The sequence below is a fragment of the Pseudopodoces humilis genome, chromosome 4 (assembly GCF_049639895.1).
Source record: "Pseudopodoces humilis isolate 2021_Gansu_Grassland_sample_001 chromosome 4, ASM4963989v1, whole genome shotgun sequence".
NCBI classification, from domain to species: domain Eukaryota; kingdom Metazoa; phylum Chordata; class Aves; order Passeriformes; family Paridae; genus Pseudopodoces; species Pseudopodoces humilis.
This window is the reverse complement of record NC_142203.1, coordinates 29,622,662-29,640,453: the sequence shown is the minus strand read 5'-3', so window position 1 is coordinate 29,640,453 and position 17,792 is coordinate 29,622,662. Positions and strand designations below refer to the sequence as shown.

Sequence of the window (17,792 nt, the reverse complement as noted above, 5' to 3'; positions counted from 1 at the left end):
CAATGTGGCATTCAGTGCAGGGAACACAGTAGGTTATACATATTGTATCCATCTAGAGTGTACTGACTTGGCAGGTCCTGTCCAGAATATCTACTAAACCTCTAAAAGAAAAAAGCCCCAGATTTTGAAAGCCATGGAAGGATTCCAGGCTGTCTGCTGGAGAATGCAAAGTACAGCTAAACACTTGATACTGTCTAGTGAGTGTGACAGGTATTGTGGATGAGCACAGACCAGGCTGACAGAGCTCTGTTGCAGGTCTGAAGTCCAGATTTCTGAGACTGAGGTCTCCATCAACTGCAAAACCTCTTCCAGGACTTTCTGCAGTGCCCCAGCTTGCTCATCATAACCAAAGAGCACAAGCTGCTTCAGAAGGATGTGTATCTCTCCTGCAGGTGGGAAAAGAAGCAATAAATAGCAATCAAGACAGATATAATAAATCAACAGCTGCATTTCTTTGCTATCAGGAAGGAAAGCAGCAATTCAGAAGTGGTTCTGTTCCTACTGAGCCCTTACAGTGTCTGAGAACAAAAACAAGATAAATCTGTAGTGGCACTGAGAAGGCTTCTTTTTTCTGTTCCCAACTTCAGATGCAGAGAGATCATGTTATTTTGAGCACAGAGGCAGGCTGACTAAACCAAGGTCCAACACAGATGACTGTGTGGAACAGGCAGCTTTTCTCCCCAGCATATACAGTAAGAACAAGAGTGGGCACACCACCTTAGCTGTCCTCATCTTCAGAAGCTGCAGCATGGATTAAGATCACCAATTGTCCTACCTTTCACAGTCTCAACAGCACGAACACTCTCTCCCAGGACTTCCAGAAGGGCAATATCCTCAAAAGGACTCCCCTCCTTCAGGCTGTATCTCTTACGCTCCGCCTTGCGTCGGTTCTTTGAGGATCGCCTGAAAAGAGCATGTTCAGTTACAGTGTGCACAACAGGATTAGCTGTTAGCAGGGTTAAGTCTGAAGGAACATCAGCAGTGTACATGAAACTTGTCACTCAAATCTTTGCTTCCTCCAGCTGATGGAGGACTGCATGTAACCTTAGGTGAGTGACAATGTTTTCAGTGCTACTCAACCGATGTCCTTAGTGGTCTGGAACACAAAACAGGAGTCAGGCCGTTTCTCTCCTCCAAAAAGGACTGCTCCATGTTCCAGCAAGGTTAAAGCATGTCTACAACACAAAGCAGGAGCTGATCCAAGCACAAAGCAGTAGTCATTATCAGGCAAAGCTGAGATCCACTTAAAACACTGCTGGCCAAGGTCTGTGCTTGGCTGTGAACATTTTAATTTCTGCCATTTCCAGAGCCTGCTCAACTCCTACCCATGATCACAAGAAAGCAACTTCATTAATAGACCAGGCCTAGTTGCATAATGTTCCCAAGTGATCTTCACACTCTGACACTGAATACTAAGGCTGCACTCTCCTTCTGTTTACATCTGGTCCACAAAAAAAAAAAAGTGTCTAAAAAGTCCACATTTTTTCCACAACTGTATTTTTCCACAATTCAACCAGGGAATTCAGAAGTGGTCCCACAGATTACACCAGCCTGTTACACCCCACCCCACACTGCAGCTCATGTTCTTGAGAGCCCTCAAAAACAATGCACACAACCACTTTGGGAAGACATTGGTATGAGATTTAGTAGCAACTCCCACACACCAAGTGTGAAACCTGGGCCAAAGAACACAAGATATGGGCACAAGCTGTTAATGTTTGAGAGGCTCTGCCTGTACTCTGTGTCTAGCTTTCTACAACCAGCTATTCTGGCCATATGCCCAACACCCATGGAACCAGAACCCGCCCAGAGTTTCAGCTCCTCTGCCAGGCACCCAGTTCCTGTTGCACTAGTAGCTTCTGGCTTTTTCTGCTCTTTCCCTTCTAATGAGAGTTAAAATAACCATGAAATGCCTGTAATTAAAGCAGCACCAAGGCACACACAGCTGCAAGGAGGAGCATGTCAAGTATGAGCAAGCTGACCACCTGAATGCTGATGCCAAAACAGTCACTCCCTGATTTGAAGGCAGATACCTACGCTGATATTCTTGAATTGCTGTGTGAGTATTTGCTGTTCATGTCACTGGCTGTCACAACACTGCTGGTTTCAGAGAAAAGCTCCAATTCTGGGCAATTTGGCACTTCATAATCTGCAAAACATGGTAACAACTGTCACAGTATGGAAAAAGGTCAGAATTATTTCAAGCTTTCTGATTGATCTGTGTAGCTTGCTGGGCAGATTCATTCTACCTGCTGGTGTTCTGGAAACTTATAGCTCCCAACTCCCCTGAGCCACCACACACAAGAAGAAACAATAATTATGAGAACAGCACCACTCCTCCGCCCTGGTGGGGATCATGATATTGAACAGCACAATCAGAGGGATGACAATCTCAGTGCAGCAGGTCTGGACTAGGACAAAGCAGTCTGTTTTCAGAGGAATTCCTTGAGCCTGTGTAAGCTGGCAGGTGAATATGTTTATAGGTACTTGGCACGAAGGACATTCTGAGCACTGTCTCACACAGCCAAGATGGTAGTATGGAGACAATGCTCTGTCATTTTGAAGAGCTTACAGGTGCATTTTCATTGCATGAATGCTGTGACCCAAGGAAGAGCTGAAAATACAGAGTAACTACACTCATGGAGTGAGGAGGGGTTGAGAAAGGTGCTATTTTACTGCTGTAGATCCCATTGAAGCTAAAGGAGAGCACAGCTTCATCAGAGCAAACAGAAACCACAGAAAACATGATCACAGTTATTTATGCAGGAGAAAGTCATATGCACTTCAATACTAACCCTGCAGGTTCTCACAGGCCTTCCCCTTCAGCTCTCGCACCACTTGTAGGCGACTCTTATGGCGGAGAAATGCTGTTTTCTGGGAATCTAGGAAGATCAGCTGACTCCTCTGAGCTGATCATCAAGAAAATCAAAACAGAAACATTTGTGCAAGAGAAACACAAAAGCATTTTTTACACAAGCACAGTCCTTCAACAGGCCCAGAAAGAAAAAATCCCTCAGCTCATAAAGCATGAAAAGAAAGAACAAGGAATAGTAATAAAACATTATTTGTGGAAGGGAGAATAAAGCTATCAAATATTTTTTTTATTTACAAAAGCTACTTATCATAGCTTACAGGACAGGTAGACATTTTCCTGGTCCATAGCTCTGCTGCCACATGTGCTCTGGAACAAGGACTGTCTTGCTTCATCATGGACGTGCAGACACAGACACTTTTGCAGCTTTTGACTGTGAGGTCTGGAAAAGCTCCAAAGGAGCCTGACTAAGCTGAAAAGATCCCATGACACTGCAGGGCTTCAAGATGCACTGAGGACAGCCAAGTGCAGCTAACTGAGCAGCATCAATTAGGTGGAAGCAAAGTATCCTGCCATACGCCTTCCAGTACTGGAATGGTGATATATACATAGTGCTGTGACTTCCCACAGACCCATCAAAGAAATTCTTTAGCCTCTATAGCACAGAGAAATCTTAGATTCTTGTACAGACTCACCTTCCAAAATAGCAGGTTTTAAGTTGGTCTCTAAGATATCCAGTCTACTATACTTGTGAATCTGGATCAGGGAAAGAAGAGAATTTTTATTTAAGGATCTTACCCAGATCACATCCCTCTGTTTTTGCACTCTTAAGGTGTATTTCCACTTCTGTTCTTGTGGTCTGAAATGTCTTACCAGCCTCAAAGCCTCTTCCCAAAGAGCCCCTTCTAAGAGCAGGAGAACAGCCTCCTCATAGTCCTAGAAAAAAAGAGCGACCACGGGTTGCTGTTGATGTTAGTAATACATGTTCAGGTAGGAGCTACTCAGATGGGTATTTCTATGCAGCAGTATCTCAGTCAAGAGAGGGAAACACTACTATGCCAGCTGCTTTGAGGTGTTGACATAAAAACCCAAACAAGAAAACAAAAACCACAAGCCAACTCAGCAAAACTATGTTGCTTCTCCCACACTAAGGGGAAATGCCTCTGGAATTCCCTCTTCCTTATTTCAGCCCTCATGTTTCAGCTCTCCTAGACAAAAGCTTTTCATACCAAAGCGTGGGCGGCTTCACAAGGGGAAAAACTCAGGGACACTGCATTTATCTCCACCCTGTTCACTGCATCACCCAGGCCTGCTCTGCCCTCCTCAAGGGAACCCAGGGCACAGACTGTTCTGCTGTCAGCATCCATGTGGTGCAGGATAACAGAGAAAACACAGATGGTGAATCTAAATGACAGATACTGGGCATTACTGGGACACAGGCAGGAGGGTGATTACATTACCTGAGTGTACTGCTCCAGGAGTATGGCTGCCTCTGCGTACTTTCTCTGTTCAATTAGTTTTCCTACAAGAAAAAGTGGGGTTTCAGCTTTTCAGAAACAGCTGGATTTTGTGCCAGAAAACTACAAAGTAGAGGAAAATCCCACTCACTGAGACATGCTCAGTGACATTTCCATATGCTCACAAGTATACTCAGTTGCTAAATCGAGCTGTAATTTAAAAAGGGCACCACAGAAAAGCATTAAATGCATGAAGGATTTAAATCACATTAAGTGACAGAGAAAGCAAATACTGGAATATCCAACTCCAGAAGACTAGACTCCCAGAAGCCGTATTTCCCGTGTTACGTGGCCCTTCATAAACTCCACCTCCGAGTAAGGCTGAATTTGGGACAACGCTCCATTCTCTTGCTGAAATAGGTGAAATTTCTCTTGCTGAAATATACACCACATCCACCACACACCTCATGTATGACATGTGCCAGTGAGCACAAATTCTGTGACTAGCTACCTACTTCTCCTTAGGACAACACACAGCTTAATGTACCAGCTGGTCCTAGTTCCGAGCTCGCTTCAAGGAGAAAACAAGATGCAGCTCCAAATTATCCAACAGCCTTTAAGGTTGGTGAAGAGACACAGCACTTGCACCAGTTAATGTCTAGAGGCCTCAGAAATGTCAGACACTTCAGTGCATGTCCATTCCTTGAGGTTAACTAACAAAGCAATTTGGAAGAACAGTCTGGCAAGGGAACAATGCAGCCAGCGCTGGGCAGCTGAGGCCACAGTTTCCTTGGCAGCTCCTGGGTTGCCTACCCATTCAGCTTCAACATCTTTTGGTTCCTTTGGGAAACAAAGGTCATATGCAAATGCACAAACCCTTGGGGAGACATGGGATCTTTGTTCTCATTTAAGAAAAGTGCTGCTGAATACTGAGGTTTTCATTGAATTATGGGAAAAATCGAAGTGAACCATAAATAACAGCAGCCACTTCTGCTCTGCACATTTGCATCTCTTCAAGGCATACCTGCCATGTTCCGTGCCAGGCTGGACAGCTCATCCTTTGTGTAACCAAGCTGTGATGCCATGCAAAGGGCTTGCTGCCAGCTGCCACTGCTCTGAAAAGCATCAAGTGCTTTTGCAAAGATGCCAGCACGAGCAAATATCAATGCAGCCTGTTCATACAGCTGCTTCTGAATCAGGTACTCCCCATATGCATCACTGATATCCTGAAAAAAAGGGGTCAAAAAAAAAAAAAAAAGAAAGAAAAGATTAATAAGGTGAGTAGCTGTCCTCCATTAGTAAAAATTAAGGGCCCATCAACAAAAGCCTCTTACCCAGCTTCTCCAAGGAGTTTCTAGGCATGAAGTTTCTACCCCATTTCAAACTATATCAAGCCAAGGGCTGATGATCAGCACATGGAGACACTTCACAGGGCTACAGCAAGTGACATAGGAGGCACCTGCCTCTCCAAACCAAATGCTGTGTAAACTATGCACTGCAGGAAACCAGACCCTTCCTCCCCACCCACATGAGCAGTTTTTGTTAGAATGTCTCTCAGAACCAACCTACTTTAGGAAACAAACACTGACACACAAGGGAACACTAAAGCCCTGTAACTTTATAGGCACAGGCTACTCAGAGCTCACTATCTCCATGAAGAAGACACAAGTGGATTTGACTGGAAGGATACAGGGGAAATAATAAAACACTCCCAATGAGTCATTCAGAAACAGACCTCCCTCATGAGTAAAGACTCCTTTCTGCTTTCACTGTGTTGCAAGTAGACTGATTTTCTCTATTTCCCCTCTCATTCAACTCCTCCTTGTACAAAGGCTTGTGTGTATTTACAGTATCTACATTAGATTATATTAAATGCACTTTTATCTCAGCCTTGGACAAGCTGAAGTTCTTCAGTAACACTGAAACCAATAAGGGACACTACAAACTTGTAAACAGCACATCTGAAAGTGTCCAAGTTCTCCAGCACTTTTCAGAATAGCTTAAGGATAATGAATTGTCCCCACAAAATCTGCAAGCCACACAGAGGTCAAAACAGGGAGAAGTCCTCCTGAGGTTATAGGAGTTACACAGCAAAATAGTGCAGCAGAAGAAACAGCACTTCCAGGTGCTCTCTGAGTCACAGGATTAAAGGAGTAACAACCATAGATGACCAGGCCCCACAGGGTTAGTGCTGAGAGTCACTCCAGCTGTTATCTCAGAAGAGGGTCTCAGACAACACTGGAATAGCAATGACCTACAGAACTTGAACACAAGCAGCTGCAGTTCCATTTCTGCCCTCATGCAAACTGCTGAGAAGATACAAACACATGCATAAGGGAATATAAAGCTTTGACACTGCACTGTCAGGAGCTTACGCACCTTGTACTCCTGAGTGCTAGAGGGGTACAGCTTCAAGGCCTCAGAATACAGGTTCTGATCCTTCACCAGGTTCAGAAATTCAGAGAAGTGCTCAGGACCTGCAGAAATAATTTACTTGTAAAAATAAAAGAGAAAGTACATGGCCCTCCTGGCTCCCAGACAGCCTGGGTTCACAACATGAAGAAGCAACTAGAGGCGTCTGGGTGGAAGAGCACCCATTTTACTGCTGTAAAATCAAGGCATTTGCTTCCATGAGGTTTTGCCAGAGATATGAACCAGGCACAATTCACTTGAACAGGAACCACACAAGACTTCATGTGCTTCATGACCACAGAGGTGTAAACATTTCTCTCTTCCTGCACCAAGCTATAGCACAAAAAGCAAGTAGCAAAAGTTCACCACGCATTACCAGATGGGAAGATGATCTTGTGCAATCCTTCTCTTTCTTTAGCTATTTCCCCCCAAAGGCTCTCCATAATGGAAATGTTACAGTGCAGAAATCCTCCTTAGGACACCTACCACATTTGCAGAGGTGGCCAAGAGCTTTCGTGTATCTCTTCAAGTGTCTGTCTATTGTATATCGTTGATAATTGGTTTCCATTTTCCGAAGGGAATTTAAGAAGGGTAAGTATTCTTTTGGGTCCTGCAAAGAGCAATAAAAACCGCAGTTGAGCTAATCTGCTAAAGTCCTTATTTGCCCTCATCTTCACCAACCGACAGTCACATATTTGAAAATGTATGATAATATCCTAAAAAAATGAATTTTTTTCCAAATGTACGCCATCTTAAAGAATCAATTTGTGCATATACTCTTGCCAGAAATTACTAACTTGAATTACCAGGCTCCCACACGGACTTCAGCAGTATCTAAAGGATAGTAACATTTAAAATTGAAGCCTATGTGTCATATGAAATGTTATTTTTTATTATCTATCATTATCTATAAATTTACAGCCATAAAGTAGATCAACTTCCCCACACCGAAGGTCATAAAACCTCTTAACACAAATAGGGTGTTCTAACTGATGGACAGCAGAATTTGCTGAAACACTAGGAAACTCTGAAGATGCAGATGGCCATTTCAGGTCAGAGATTTCACATTAAAATGAAGACACATGCTATTATAATGGGAACCACTAAAAAAGCAAGAATTAAGAATACAAAACTGAGAATGGAAGGCATAGAGTCAAAACACTTCAGATATCAATCCCTCCCTTCCCCAGAGCTACTTTGCCCTGCTGCTTTAGAAGAGCACTGTTTCACTTGGAACACAAATTTTCCAAGTTGCGGTCAAGAAGTACCAAAGGATGCAGAGACACAACACTTTCCCAGCATCATCCCAAGCACACAGAGAGCTTCTGAGCAACTGGAATCCTGCCTAGGTAGAGAGCCATTACTAAGAAAACATGTAGGCTGATCTGCAGACTACAAAGAACCTTTGAGAAAGTAGAAAAATAAGTTCCTTAGCTGGAACTATAAGCCAAGACCTTTTGAGACTTTTCTGCCACCATGACGACTAAATCAAAGTCATACGTCCCCAAGGAATAATCGTACAATTCATTGACATCCACAAGGAAAAGCAGGTACTTCAGTGCTTCTTCTGCACTCACAGCCTGGACATCTGGCATACTGCTTTCTGCAACAAGATAAAGCAGCATATGACCTGTTACACCCCCGGCAGCGGAACCCTGCTGTGAGGAAAGGATGCATCATCAAGCATCCCTTGACACCAGAGAGGGACCACGAGACTAATAGCTTGCTCTGTCTGGCAGAAGGGTTACTTTGCCTTTTCTGTGCAACTTCAAGGACCATCCCAAGCATAGCACTGAGCATGCAACTGTGATGAGCTCGAAGCATCAGCACGGAATAAAGGCAAAGTTTGCTAGTTTGAAATACCAGAATCCAGAATAGGAACATCCTATTCCATGATGAGAGAATTAAGAGTTCCAACTGGAAAGTGAAAACAGGTCCAACTCTGGGATTATCTGCCAGCAAACCTAGGTAAAAGAGTGAGCTGAGGGCATGTACAGCAGCCTATTGTAGATGATATGCTGCTGTACTTAAACACACAGCTGGTTTCAAGCGCATTTCTGGTTTCTGGCATTTAGTGCAGTATCTCAGGGCGCAGCTGCACAGAGAGCTGCAGGTTGAGCTCTTGGTGGTGAAAGCTTGAGTGTGAACTGCCAACCCCTTGCACAACAAAGGGGACAGAGACCTGTGAGACACTGAGACAGTGTCCTCAGCAGGAGCTGAGAACCTCCAGATTTTTTCAGGGGTAGATTGTGAAGGTATAGAAGTTCTCCAGGTCTAGGAGTTCCTTTGTTTACGGTCCTTTTTCAGAGGTATCAGCTGGAGCTGCTACTTTGTTAGTTAGTTATTGCACTGAGACTAAATTATATTAAGCAGGATGTCTGAGACTCTACTGTGGGAAACACGAGGTTGAGCTGGTCTGACTGTGCGTGTGGGGGATGTAGCTGTGGGGGATGGTCTCAGCTTAGATGGTGCAAACGTGACTTCCAGTGTGGCTCTTGCATGGTCAGATGGGGAAGTTTCCCCCCTAACAGTTTTGGTTGGACAGCTAAGTTTCCTTAACACAAAGCTCCTGCAAACCACCCATTTTCAAGACTTTTGAATTTCTGATACAAAACCTCGAAGATCATGAACCTTCTGGAGAGCAATTTCTAGTTCTGGAGGACTTTTCTTTACATGTGCTGTCAGTATCGATAGGCAGTATCTGGAGAAAAGAGAAGTAGTGAATGAAAAAGTGAGGAGACAGAAACACAGCTTATTTTTAGCACAGTTTGTGCAAGTTCTAGTTTATAGTTAGTCTTAGGAAAAAAATAAAAATAAAACTGCTCAGGCATTTTGATCCTCCTAGAGGTAGGCAGCAAACATGGGAAAAGAACAGAATATACCAGAAAGGTTCTTCTACTCAGCATGCCTTTTGAAACATGTCATAAAGCTGGAGGTGTGCTTTGTGTAGAATGAGCTTCCTTACCATGCCAGCCAGCATGATGAAGAGGACATACCTCTCTCTAAACATTCAGATAGCTGGATAGTTTTCCAAATGAAATCTGGCACAAAAATAGCCTTTTTTATAAAACGAAAGCTTTCTAGGGTGTTATTTATACTTCCATACATTTCACATTTACTATTTCAAAAGAGCTTTCCCAGCCAAGCAGATGCTTTCTTTTCTGAAACAGTTTGCTGGAAAGTGTCTAAATTCTTAGGGCTCAGCATCTACTCACCACATCTCACCTCTTTCCACTGTTTAACACTAAGCTGCCAATAGTTTAGCACCATTTCACCAGGCACTGCTTTTATGCTATTTGCCCAGGTTTTATCTTTGTCTGGTACTGATTCATCCAAGGAGAATGATTACCAAAAATGTAATCAATCAAGAACATGGAGCTGATCATTTACGAAGTAATTCAGTGTCAAACAGAATAGCTAATATCTTTACAAAGGTAAATCTTTGTAAAATCTTTACCAGCTGCTTCAGTCAGCAACTCAACACGATGAAAATCTTGCTATCTCCTAAACATAAGGTAAGCATCCTACATCTATTATTTTAATTCTGGTAGTAAAATGTTGGTATGCTATCAGTGGAATTATTAGGTGTTTCCAGGACAGCATTCTCAGCAGGAGCAAGGCATGGTACAGTTAATTTTGTGAAGCACAAGCTTACCTCAGAGAACCTAGGGCCAAATAACTGATGTGAAGGACAGCTTTGCCTCCTGCCAGTGACTTACTAGAAATCTCTCTAATGGTTCCTTCACCTACAGTAAGAAGGTACTCACTTTTGAGGGTCAATGTGTTCCATGGCAACTCTCATCACGTCACATATGAGGTTTACTTTTTTCTGATCAGGATGCGGGTGTGGCTGGCTGTTACTGCTACCATTCAGGGATGGGTACATACTCTTTGTGAAATCTTCTTCTCTAGATAAAAACAGCTAATGTGAATAAGAGCACCATCCATCGCATAGCCCAGAACAAAGACAGTAAGGTTAAGGAACTCAAATGTATGCAGAAAATAACTACTCATTAACTGCCACACTAATAGGAAGCTGTCCAAAAATCTGTCAGTCTAAACTGACTGTCAGCCAAGAGAGGTATTAAAAATAAACACATGAAAGTGGCTAAACAACTACTTCAGTAGCAGAAAAATATCAGAAGGCAAGATTTACAAGATACGGTTGTCTTCTACCAAATCCACTATGGATTTACCCACTGAACCATGCAGAAGAATAAGCCATTAGCTATTATTTCTGATTAGGTCAAGATGGAAAATCAAACAAAACACCTAAGTGACTGCACCAGTTCCTACACAATTTTTGACTTTAGCAACCTTGAGAAGTCCTGAAACTACCATCACTGTAAAGACTAATCACTGAGCCTTTAAGAAAGGAGTCAGGGGACTTGGTTTGAAGATCCAAGCAAGTATCTTGGCCTCAGATTAGGTAATGCACTGCCACCTTGCTCCTCTTTATGAGGGTACAAAACTTTCTCTGTTCTTATTTACTGCTCTACAGCAACCCAGCAGAGAAGTCAAAGCACTCAGATAATGTACTAATTACTTGCTGCAAAAATCTAATGGCTACCTGCAAACTGGAATTCCCAACAAGATACACTATCCCTGAAACTATGGAGCCTACTCAAACCTTTATAACTTAACGCCAGATTTCTGATTCCTTGCACCCACACTGAAGAGTTGCCAGAATTTTGACAAAATAATGTAGCACCACTGATTACACAAATGCTTCCATTTCCAGACTTACACTTACTTCAGTTCTGTGAAAAACAAGTTGATATAGTTCACAGAATCTATTTGCCTGATAAACGTTTCTGTGTTTTCCAGAAATACCTGAAATGAGCAAGAGTATTACCAGTTATTCTGAACACTAAGAACATGTACATCAAGTACAAGAATAAATCAGAGACCTTCTCTGAAAGTACAGGATGAAGGAAATGCTAAATCAGATCTGTCTGTATGATGGTGTTGCAGTGCAGAACAGCCATCACTGCCAAAAGCAGAAATGACAGCTACACTTTTGAGTCCACTGTTCAGTTGACTCCAGGGTAGTTTAAGTGTGGCAAACAACACAAGAGAACTGGGCAGACTTGCCTTGGGATTGTGGTCATAGAGAAGATTGAGGTTGATTCGCAGCTTCCTCATACACTGAAAAGCTTCCCTGAACATCAGCCTGAAAGAATGAGTCAAACAGGAGTTTACATAGTGGACAAGATGCAAATAAAGGCAACTGACTAGAGCCAAGCACAGAAACAGTGGAATGAGAACAGCCTACACAATGAGCTGTGTAGACAGTCTTTCAGAAAAATGTGCAAAGTCAATACTGTTCATTGCTGACCCTTGCAGTGGGACACACCAGTTCACAAGGTTGATGAAGTAATACAGAACTTAGATTATTTTTATCACCATTAAAAGAGAGTGTTACATTTTGTATTAATTTCCCTTTCAGAAAATTTCAATGTAAATGAATTCAGTAAAAAAATGGGAAAGAGTCAGCTTAATCCTAAAGTGGCTGAGATGTCTGGAGAATGGAGATGAAGATTTCTCCAATCCACAAAATTTCAGCACACGTAATAAACCCTTCAGTGGTGAAATGAGAAGTACCTGGCACAGGTGAAAGCTAAACTTCTAGGTGGTCACCCTAGAACAGTTTTGTTCTCTCTAACATGGTCAATTCCTCTGAGTTTAGCCTCTCTCTCTTTCCCAGGTCAGTCAGCCTCTAACAGCACAGACTGGGGGAGGGAAGACAAGAATACACCAGTGCCATTTACCTGTCTAGCCACTTGCGAATCTGGGCAAGAACCAGAGCACGGTGGTGAATGGTCTCCAGATTTCCTCTTGGCATCTACAACACAAGATCCACACAATTACTTGTAGTTACTCTGCCTAAATTGTGGGAAAAGTGAGAACTGACCAATTTCTTAGGCCTGTCTGCTACTTGCAAGTGCATGGGCCTGTTGGCTCACTTCAGAGGACATGCAATTTCAACAACTGTGGAAAAATACCTGAACATTCTCTCAGTTCAGAAATATTCCTTCCTCAGAAGGCTCTGAATCTGGACCCAACCAGGCATGATCCAGAGCAATTTGATCCAGTTTTCAAGTTAGCTCTGCTCTGAGGAAGATGTTGGGCTCTACACCGCCGAAAGTACCTCTCAAATTACACCATTCTCCATTCTGTGAATCTCTGAAGAGTGAGCTCAGCAAAAAAATAAGTACCAAGGCTAATGGAGGCCTGCTAGTAAGTACTAGAAAGTGAGTCTTGAGATTCATGGTGAGAGGCCACAGTATGTAGCACTGCACTACCTCAGCCATTAGGAACTTGAATAGTCCTCCCCAGTTCTGCACATGCCTATCTGCCTGTACCAAACCTACTCCCAAAGGCATGCTCAAAACCCCTCTGCATCCAGCCAGGCAGCTGGAGATTCGTGAGGTGCTGTGCTGCAGCACTGTAAGGCACCAGCTTTGCAGCACTGCACACACTGCAAGTTGGCCAGGTGCCCACTGTGACAGGCCCCTGCACACCCTGATGTCAGCAGACACAGGAAGAGCACTGACCTGAAGTACAACCTTTGTGTCCAGGGGAACAACAGTGACGATACGTGAGCCTCGCTCCACCTTGCGCAGGGTCTCACTGTTGGGTGCAGCAGCACTGCTCAGACCAGCCTGGAGGGCTGAACACAACATATATCAGCACACATGGCACAGGCAGCACAGTGCTGCATTAAGGACCTCCTATGTTGTAGGAGCCAGGCAAGGTTGTATTGGACCAACCAAGCCACCAGTACAGCAGCGATCTTCAACAATTCCTGACAGGCTGAGAACTTGCTGAGTGCTAATCACTACTGTACCTGTACACAAAGCAGAAGTGTATCCTCTGCACAACAGGATGACAAAGCTCAACAGACCAGATAAGAGTAGCACTGAAGGGTGTAAAGGACCAATAAGTTGACCTGTCTTTACCAAGGTCATCACACTTCTTATAGCCAGACACCAACAGAAACTCTTTCTACAGTGATCCCCACTCTACCATATACCCTCAAACAGCACACAGACTTCTTCTGGACATGGAGGGAAGGGAGAGAATGCAGGGCTAAGCTGTAGGAAACAGTGAAAGGGTCAACTATAGCACAAATGCTCTTCCCTGCGAAAAGCATGTGATATATATTCAGTTCCCTGAGCTCCTTGCTCTCTGGTAGATTTCTGAAAAGAGCTCTCTTACCCTCATCTCTTAAACACTTCCTTTGAGGAACCCAAATACAACAGGTTTGGATGTGAAAAATGGGAACATCTTGTGTTTCCAAGACAAATGCTACGAGTTAGCAGCAGCAGGCAGCCGGTGCTGATATTTACCCTTCACTGATAAGTTCTTCAAGCAGAAGCACTGACAGGTATGTGAGTTGGTTGTCACCAACAAAAACTCATTGTATGTTGCAAATGATGTGATGTTAGAAGCAACCTGTAAAAAACCAGAAGTTTATTACAGCTCAGACCAGAATACAGAAGCTGCCTTTGGCAGAGGAAAAGGGGATGAAATGAGGGACAAAAGTTTTGTACCTCAACATCATTAACAAAAAACCGGCATCGATCTGTGAGGCCCAAGATCACCTCCTGTAATTAAAATAAAGACAACTATGAACTATCAGCATCAAAATCTGCTGTCTTTCACAACACTGACAAGCACTGGATTGAAGTACCTTACAATTAGGTAACAAGTACCTCATGTGAATTACTTAGAGAAGCCAAGACAGCAAGTCATCCAACCTCTCTTCCAGCAGGGCTTAAACTTGAACATCTTTAAACACTGCTGGCAGAAAATCCAGCTTTGCCTACCCTGTAACTGCACAGTCACAAAATGGAAGCAGAAGCCATCCTAGAAATCTAGGCTTTTCTATTCAGCAGCACTTGGTCTAGGATACTCGAGGAAAACTACCACTCAAGAGCAGAGCAAAGCAGCTTCCTACAACAGGATGCACACTGAAGGAAGGAAACCCCTGAAATACCAGCAAAATAGCTAGTCATTCTTTAAGCTGTAGGAACTATCAAGAAACCATCTCCAATAGGAAAAACCAGTGCAGCCATATTTACTAATTGGTTAAGTTCAAATAAAACAAAGCAAAACAGTCCTTTCAAAAAAGAGTGTAGTAGTAACTGCTAGACATTTCCAATCTGAATCTTCTCATTCTTAAATGAAATTATTCACTGTATTCATAGAACGGGGTGATCGGGTGTTAACTGCAATCCACCAGAAATGCTCTAGAAGGTAAGGGAAGATAAGCTCTCAGCTCTGCATAGGGCCTTATGAAGAACATCATGAAAAAGCATCACTGGGCCCTGGGCAGAGGACCATGGTGCACTTTTGGCACAGGTAACAACTGAGCTGGGAATTTCATCTGCTCGCAGTCTCACTTACTTCACCACTGATCCTCGTGATGGAAATCTGCACACAACGGTAGGGGAACTGCACAGCAGAGCTACTGCTAGTCCACCAGGGCTCAAGGACTGGAGTAGAAGCCTCTAAAGAGCAAAGAAGATCTAATTGTTTTCCAGCTAATCAAACATTCAGACATTAAAACCACATGACATGTATCTTAAGGAAACCAGAACTGCGAGTAAGCTACACTCTCTGACAGGGGTGAGGAATGCTGGCACAGAACTCCAGGACACAGTGGACAAGGCAGTGGTAACTTCCAGGGGCTCAGTAGTGCCTTTATTCCACTGTGGAATAAGAGAGAAGATCTGTGGACGTGGCAAGTCAGTCAGCACTGAACTTGTGTGTGTACATATTTGTATTAACATATGCATGTGTATCTATATAAAGTTATCTTTAATTGAATTCTGACACAAATCACTAATTTCACCCCATTTCTGGGAGCTGAGGAATATAAAAGCAGCATTTTTTAAAATTTAAGATTTTTTCGTAACCCTTTTAAGAAATCTGTAACTATACCTAGTGACTACACCTAAGGCCAGGTATTTTAACAGTGCCCAGCTTACCCCACATGTATTTTAGGATCCGTCTATCAGTCAACTGCAGAGCTACAGTTCTGGTCACTGGGCTGCAGTACAGGCTGATCACTTCTCCATCAACAGGCACTGACAACCTGATGCAAGACAGTGAAAATACAGAACGTCAGTCACAGCAGATACACTTAAGAGCAGATACCTTGTTCCTGCCTTTCTTGTAGCTAGATGAAAAGATGCACATCTCCAGCATGGACATACTTTGTTCACTTAAGGGTCTTCTGCAGTCTTCTCACACCTACGTCAGGTGACAGTGGCACCGCACAGCACCAGCAACTCTAACCAACAGGCATCTGCCTAACTGTGCTGGTCACTCTCTGCACTGCAGCACTCAGCAAACACACCCTTCTTTTTCTCTTCTACAGTTCACATACAAATCATTCCGTCTTTGCTGGGTGAGCACTGCAAAAAGCAGCTCTCTCAATCTCTTTGGGAACCACATTTCTGTACCCCAGTTGGCTTTATTTTGTGTTTGGTTTTAGCTCAACTGGCCCCACAAAGTCCAGCAGGGGAGGAGGAGGAGGAAGAGGAGGAGGACAGAAGTTTCTATGGCTACTGGTCCCCTTCTGGACCTTGATAATGGTGGGCAAAGGGTAGGATGGAGGCATTCAGTGTTATGTGCCATGCCTTCTCCCACAAGTGCCTTCAATTCCAAGGAACAGAGCTATCTTGTACTGATACAGGTATGTTTAGCATGCACCCTTGCTAGGCTGGGTGTAGGCACTAGGACTACAGGCAAATGCTGACCAGTAGGCAGCTTTATGACCTGTTTCATTCTCCTGCCCAGAAGAGAGCCAAATTCCATAACCCATGGCCTCCAGGCTGCAGGTCTAATAAGAGACTTAATTCCTTCTAGGCACTGTCCAGAACCGTTCTCAGACTTCAGCCACAACTGACAGATCTCTAGTACCGTAAATTCAGGCATTCTTCTTCAGCTCCAGCCACGTGAGGCACTGCAGTCAGATGGTGAAGGACAGACTGAGCAGCATGCTGACCTTGACCAACAACCAGGAAGCTGTCATCTGGCAGCCAGGTGAGAAATCGGAGCCCCAGAGGATTCATCACTTCATTGCTGCTGCTGCTCACATCAACTCTGTCACAAAATAAGAGAGGTTGGGACACAAATAGAACATGATTTCAGTAGGGCACCTCACTAGAGAGGCAGAGGACTTCCTGAGCACAGCCTGGCTGTTCAAATACACATCATGGCTGGGAGGGCTCCAGTGCAGAAACACAAATAGCCAAAGCATGAATCCTGCTACAGGCTGAGCTGGAGATAAAGGATGAGACCTAGAAGCTCCATCTGTTTTCCCTAGGTAGTACTGCTTCCATGCCAACTACCTCTAGGAACAAACAGAGAGCACGGTGGGAATTTTAATCTCATCACTGTCTCTGCCATGCAAGCTCTGTTGCTCCGTGTTTTGTGATCATGGGCCTGAGCACTACACCATCATTCCTTTGTGCACCAGGCACAGGAAGGGATACCTCAGTGCTGTCAATAACAGTCACTGGTTCTGCTAGATTCAGACCTCAGTAAAAGGGCATTTCTCAGCACTAGTTGAAGACACAGTATCAACAAAATGAAACCATTTTATCTGACAGCCTCTTAAAAACCTTGAGAAAAGTGGTCAGAGCTATGACCCCTAAAAACATCCAGTCAGCTACAACTTTCTTCTCCCTACTATAGCTGTAGTAGTTCTGTATTACCTGTAGGTTTTATCCAAGTATGGTGTTTCCACAGCTGCTTTAAAGCCATTTCCTCCCACAGCTCCAAACTTGACAGAAGGGTCATTCACTGTACTCTGCCCTAGCAAACACAAAGCAGAACAAAGCAGAATTTAGAGATCCTCCCAAGAGAGCCCCTTCCATCTTCAAACTTATCAAAAAGTAGATGCTACATGAAAGTATTAAAAAAGTCAGGAAGTGCCATTCCTACTAGTACTGCCAAAACGTAATTGTCATTAACACCCACTTTGAGGAAGAGAGTCATGTTCCAACATTGCAGTACGAAACAGCTGTTTCCTAACAACACAATATATAGAACTGCTTTGGGAAGTGCTGGGTGCCCCACACAGATTCCCAGACACT

The 17,792-nt window shown here is 43.6% G+C and overlaps 1 protein-coding gene across 1 annotated transcript in view; it reads right to left on the bottom strand.

Annotated features, from left to right (window-relative positions):
* ELP1 (elongator acetyltransferase complex subunit 1) overlaps positions 1-17,792 on the bottom strand; it is a 36,340-nt gene that overhangs the window by 7,666 nt on the left and 10,882 nt on the right. The window contains exons 12-34 of the mRNA XM_014258727.2: positions 17,412-17,511; positions 16,615-16,797; positions 15,678-15,784; positions 15,094-15,197; positions 14,238-14,291; positions 14,034-14,139; positions 13,239-13,354; positions 12,453-12,526; positions 11,776-11,854; positions 11,435-11,514; positions 10,449-10,589; positions 9,297-9,382; positions 8,136-8,284; positions 7,168-7,291; positions 6,649-6,746; positions 5,294-5,495; positions 4,273-4,334; positions 3,686-3,748; positions 3,508-3,568; positions 2,796-2,909; positions 2,038-2,149; positions 776-903; positions 232-386 (exon numbers count right to left, since the gene is read on the bottom strand). Of these exons, the coding sequence (XP_014114202.2) occupies positions 232-386; positions 776-903; positions 2,038-2,149; positions 2,796-2,909; positions 3,508-3,568; positions 3,686-3,748; positions 4,273-4,334; positions 5,294-5,495; positions 6,649-6,746; positions 7,168-7,291; positions 8,136-8,284; positions 9,297-9,382; positions 10,449-10,589; positions 11,435-11,514; positions 11,776-11,854; positions 12,453-12,526; positions 13,239-13,354; positions 14,034-14,139; positions 14,238-14,291; positions 15,094-15,197; positions 15,678-15,784; positions 16,615-16,797; positions 17,412-17,511 (2,498 nt within the window). The remainder of the gene's footprint in view (positions 1-231; positions 387-775; positions 904-2,037; positions 2,150-2,795; positions 2,910-3,507; positions 3,569-3,685; positions 3,749-4,272; positions 4,335-5,293; positions 5,496-6,648; positions 6,747-7,167; positions 7,292-8,135; positions 8,285-9,296; positions 9,383-10,448; positions 10,590-11,434; positions 11,515-11,775; positions 11,855-12,452; positions 12,527-13,238; positions 13,355-14,033; positions 14,140-14,237; positions 14,292-15,093; positions 15,198-15,677; positions 15,785-16,614; positions 16,798-17,411; positions 17,512-17,792) is intronic.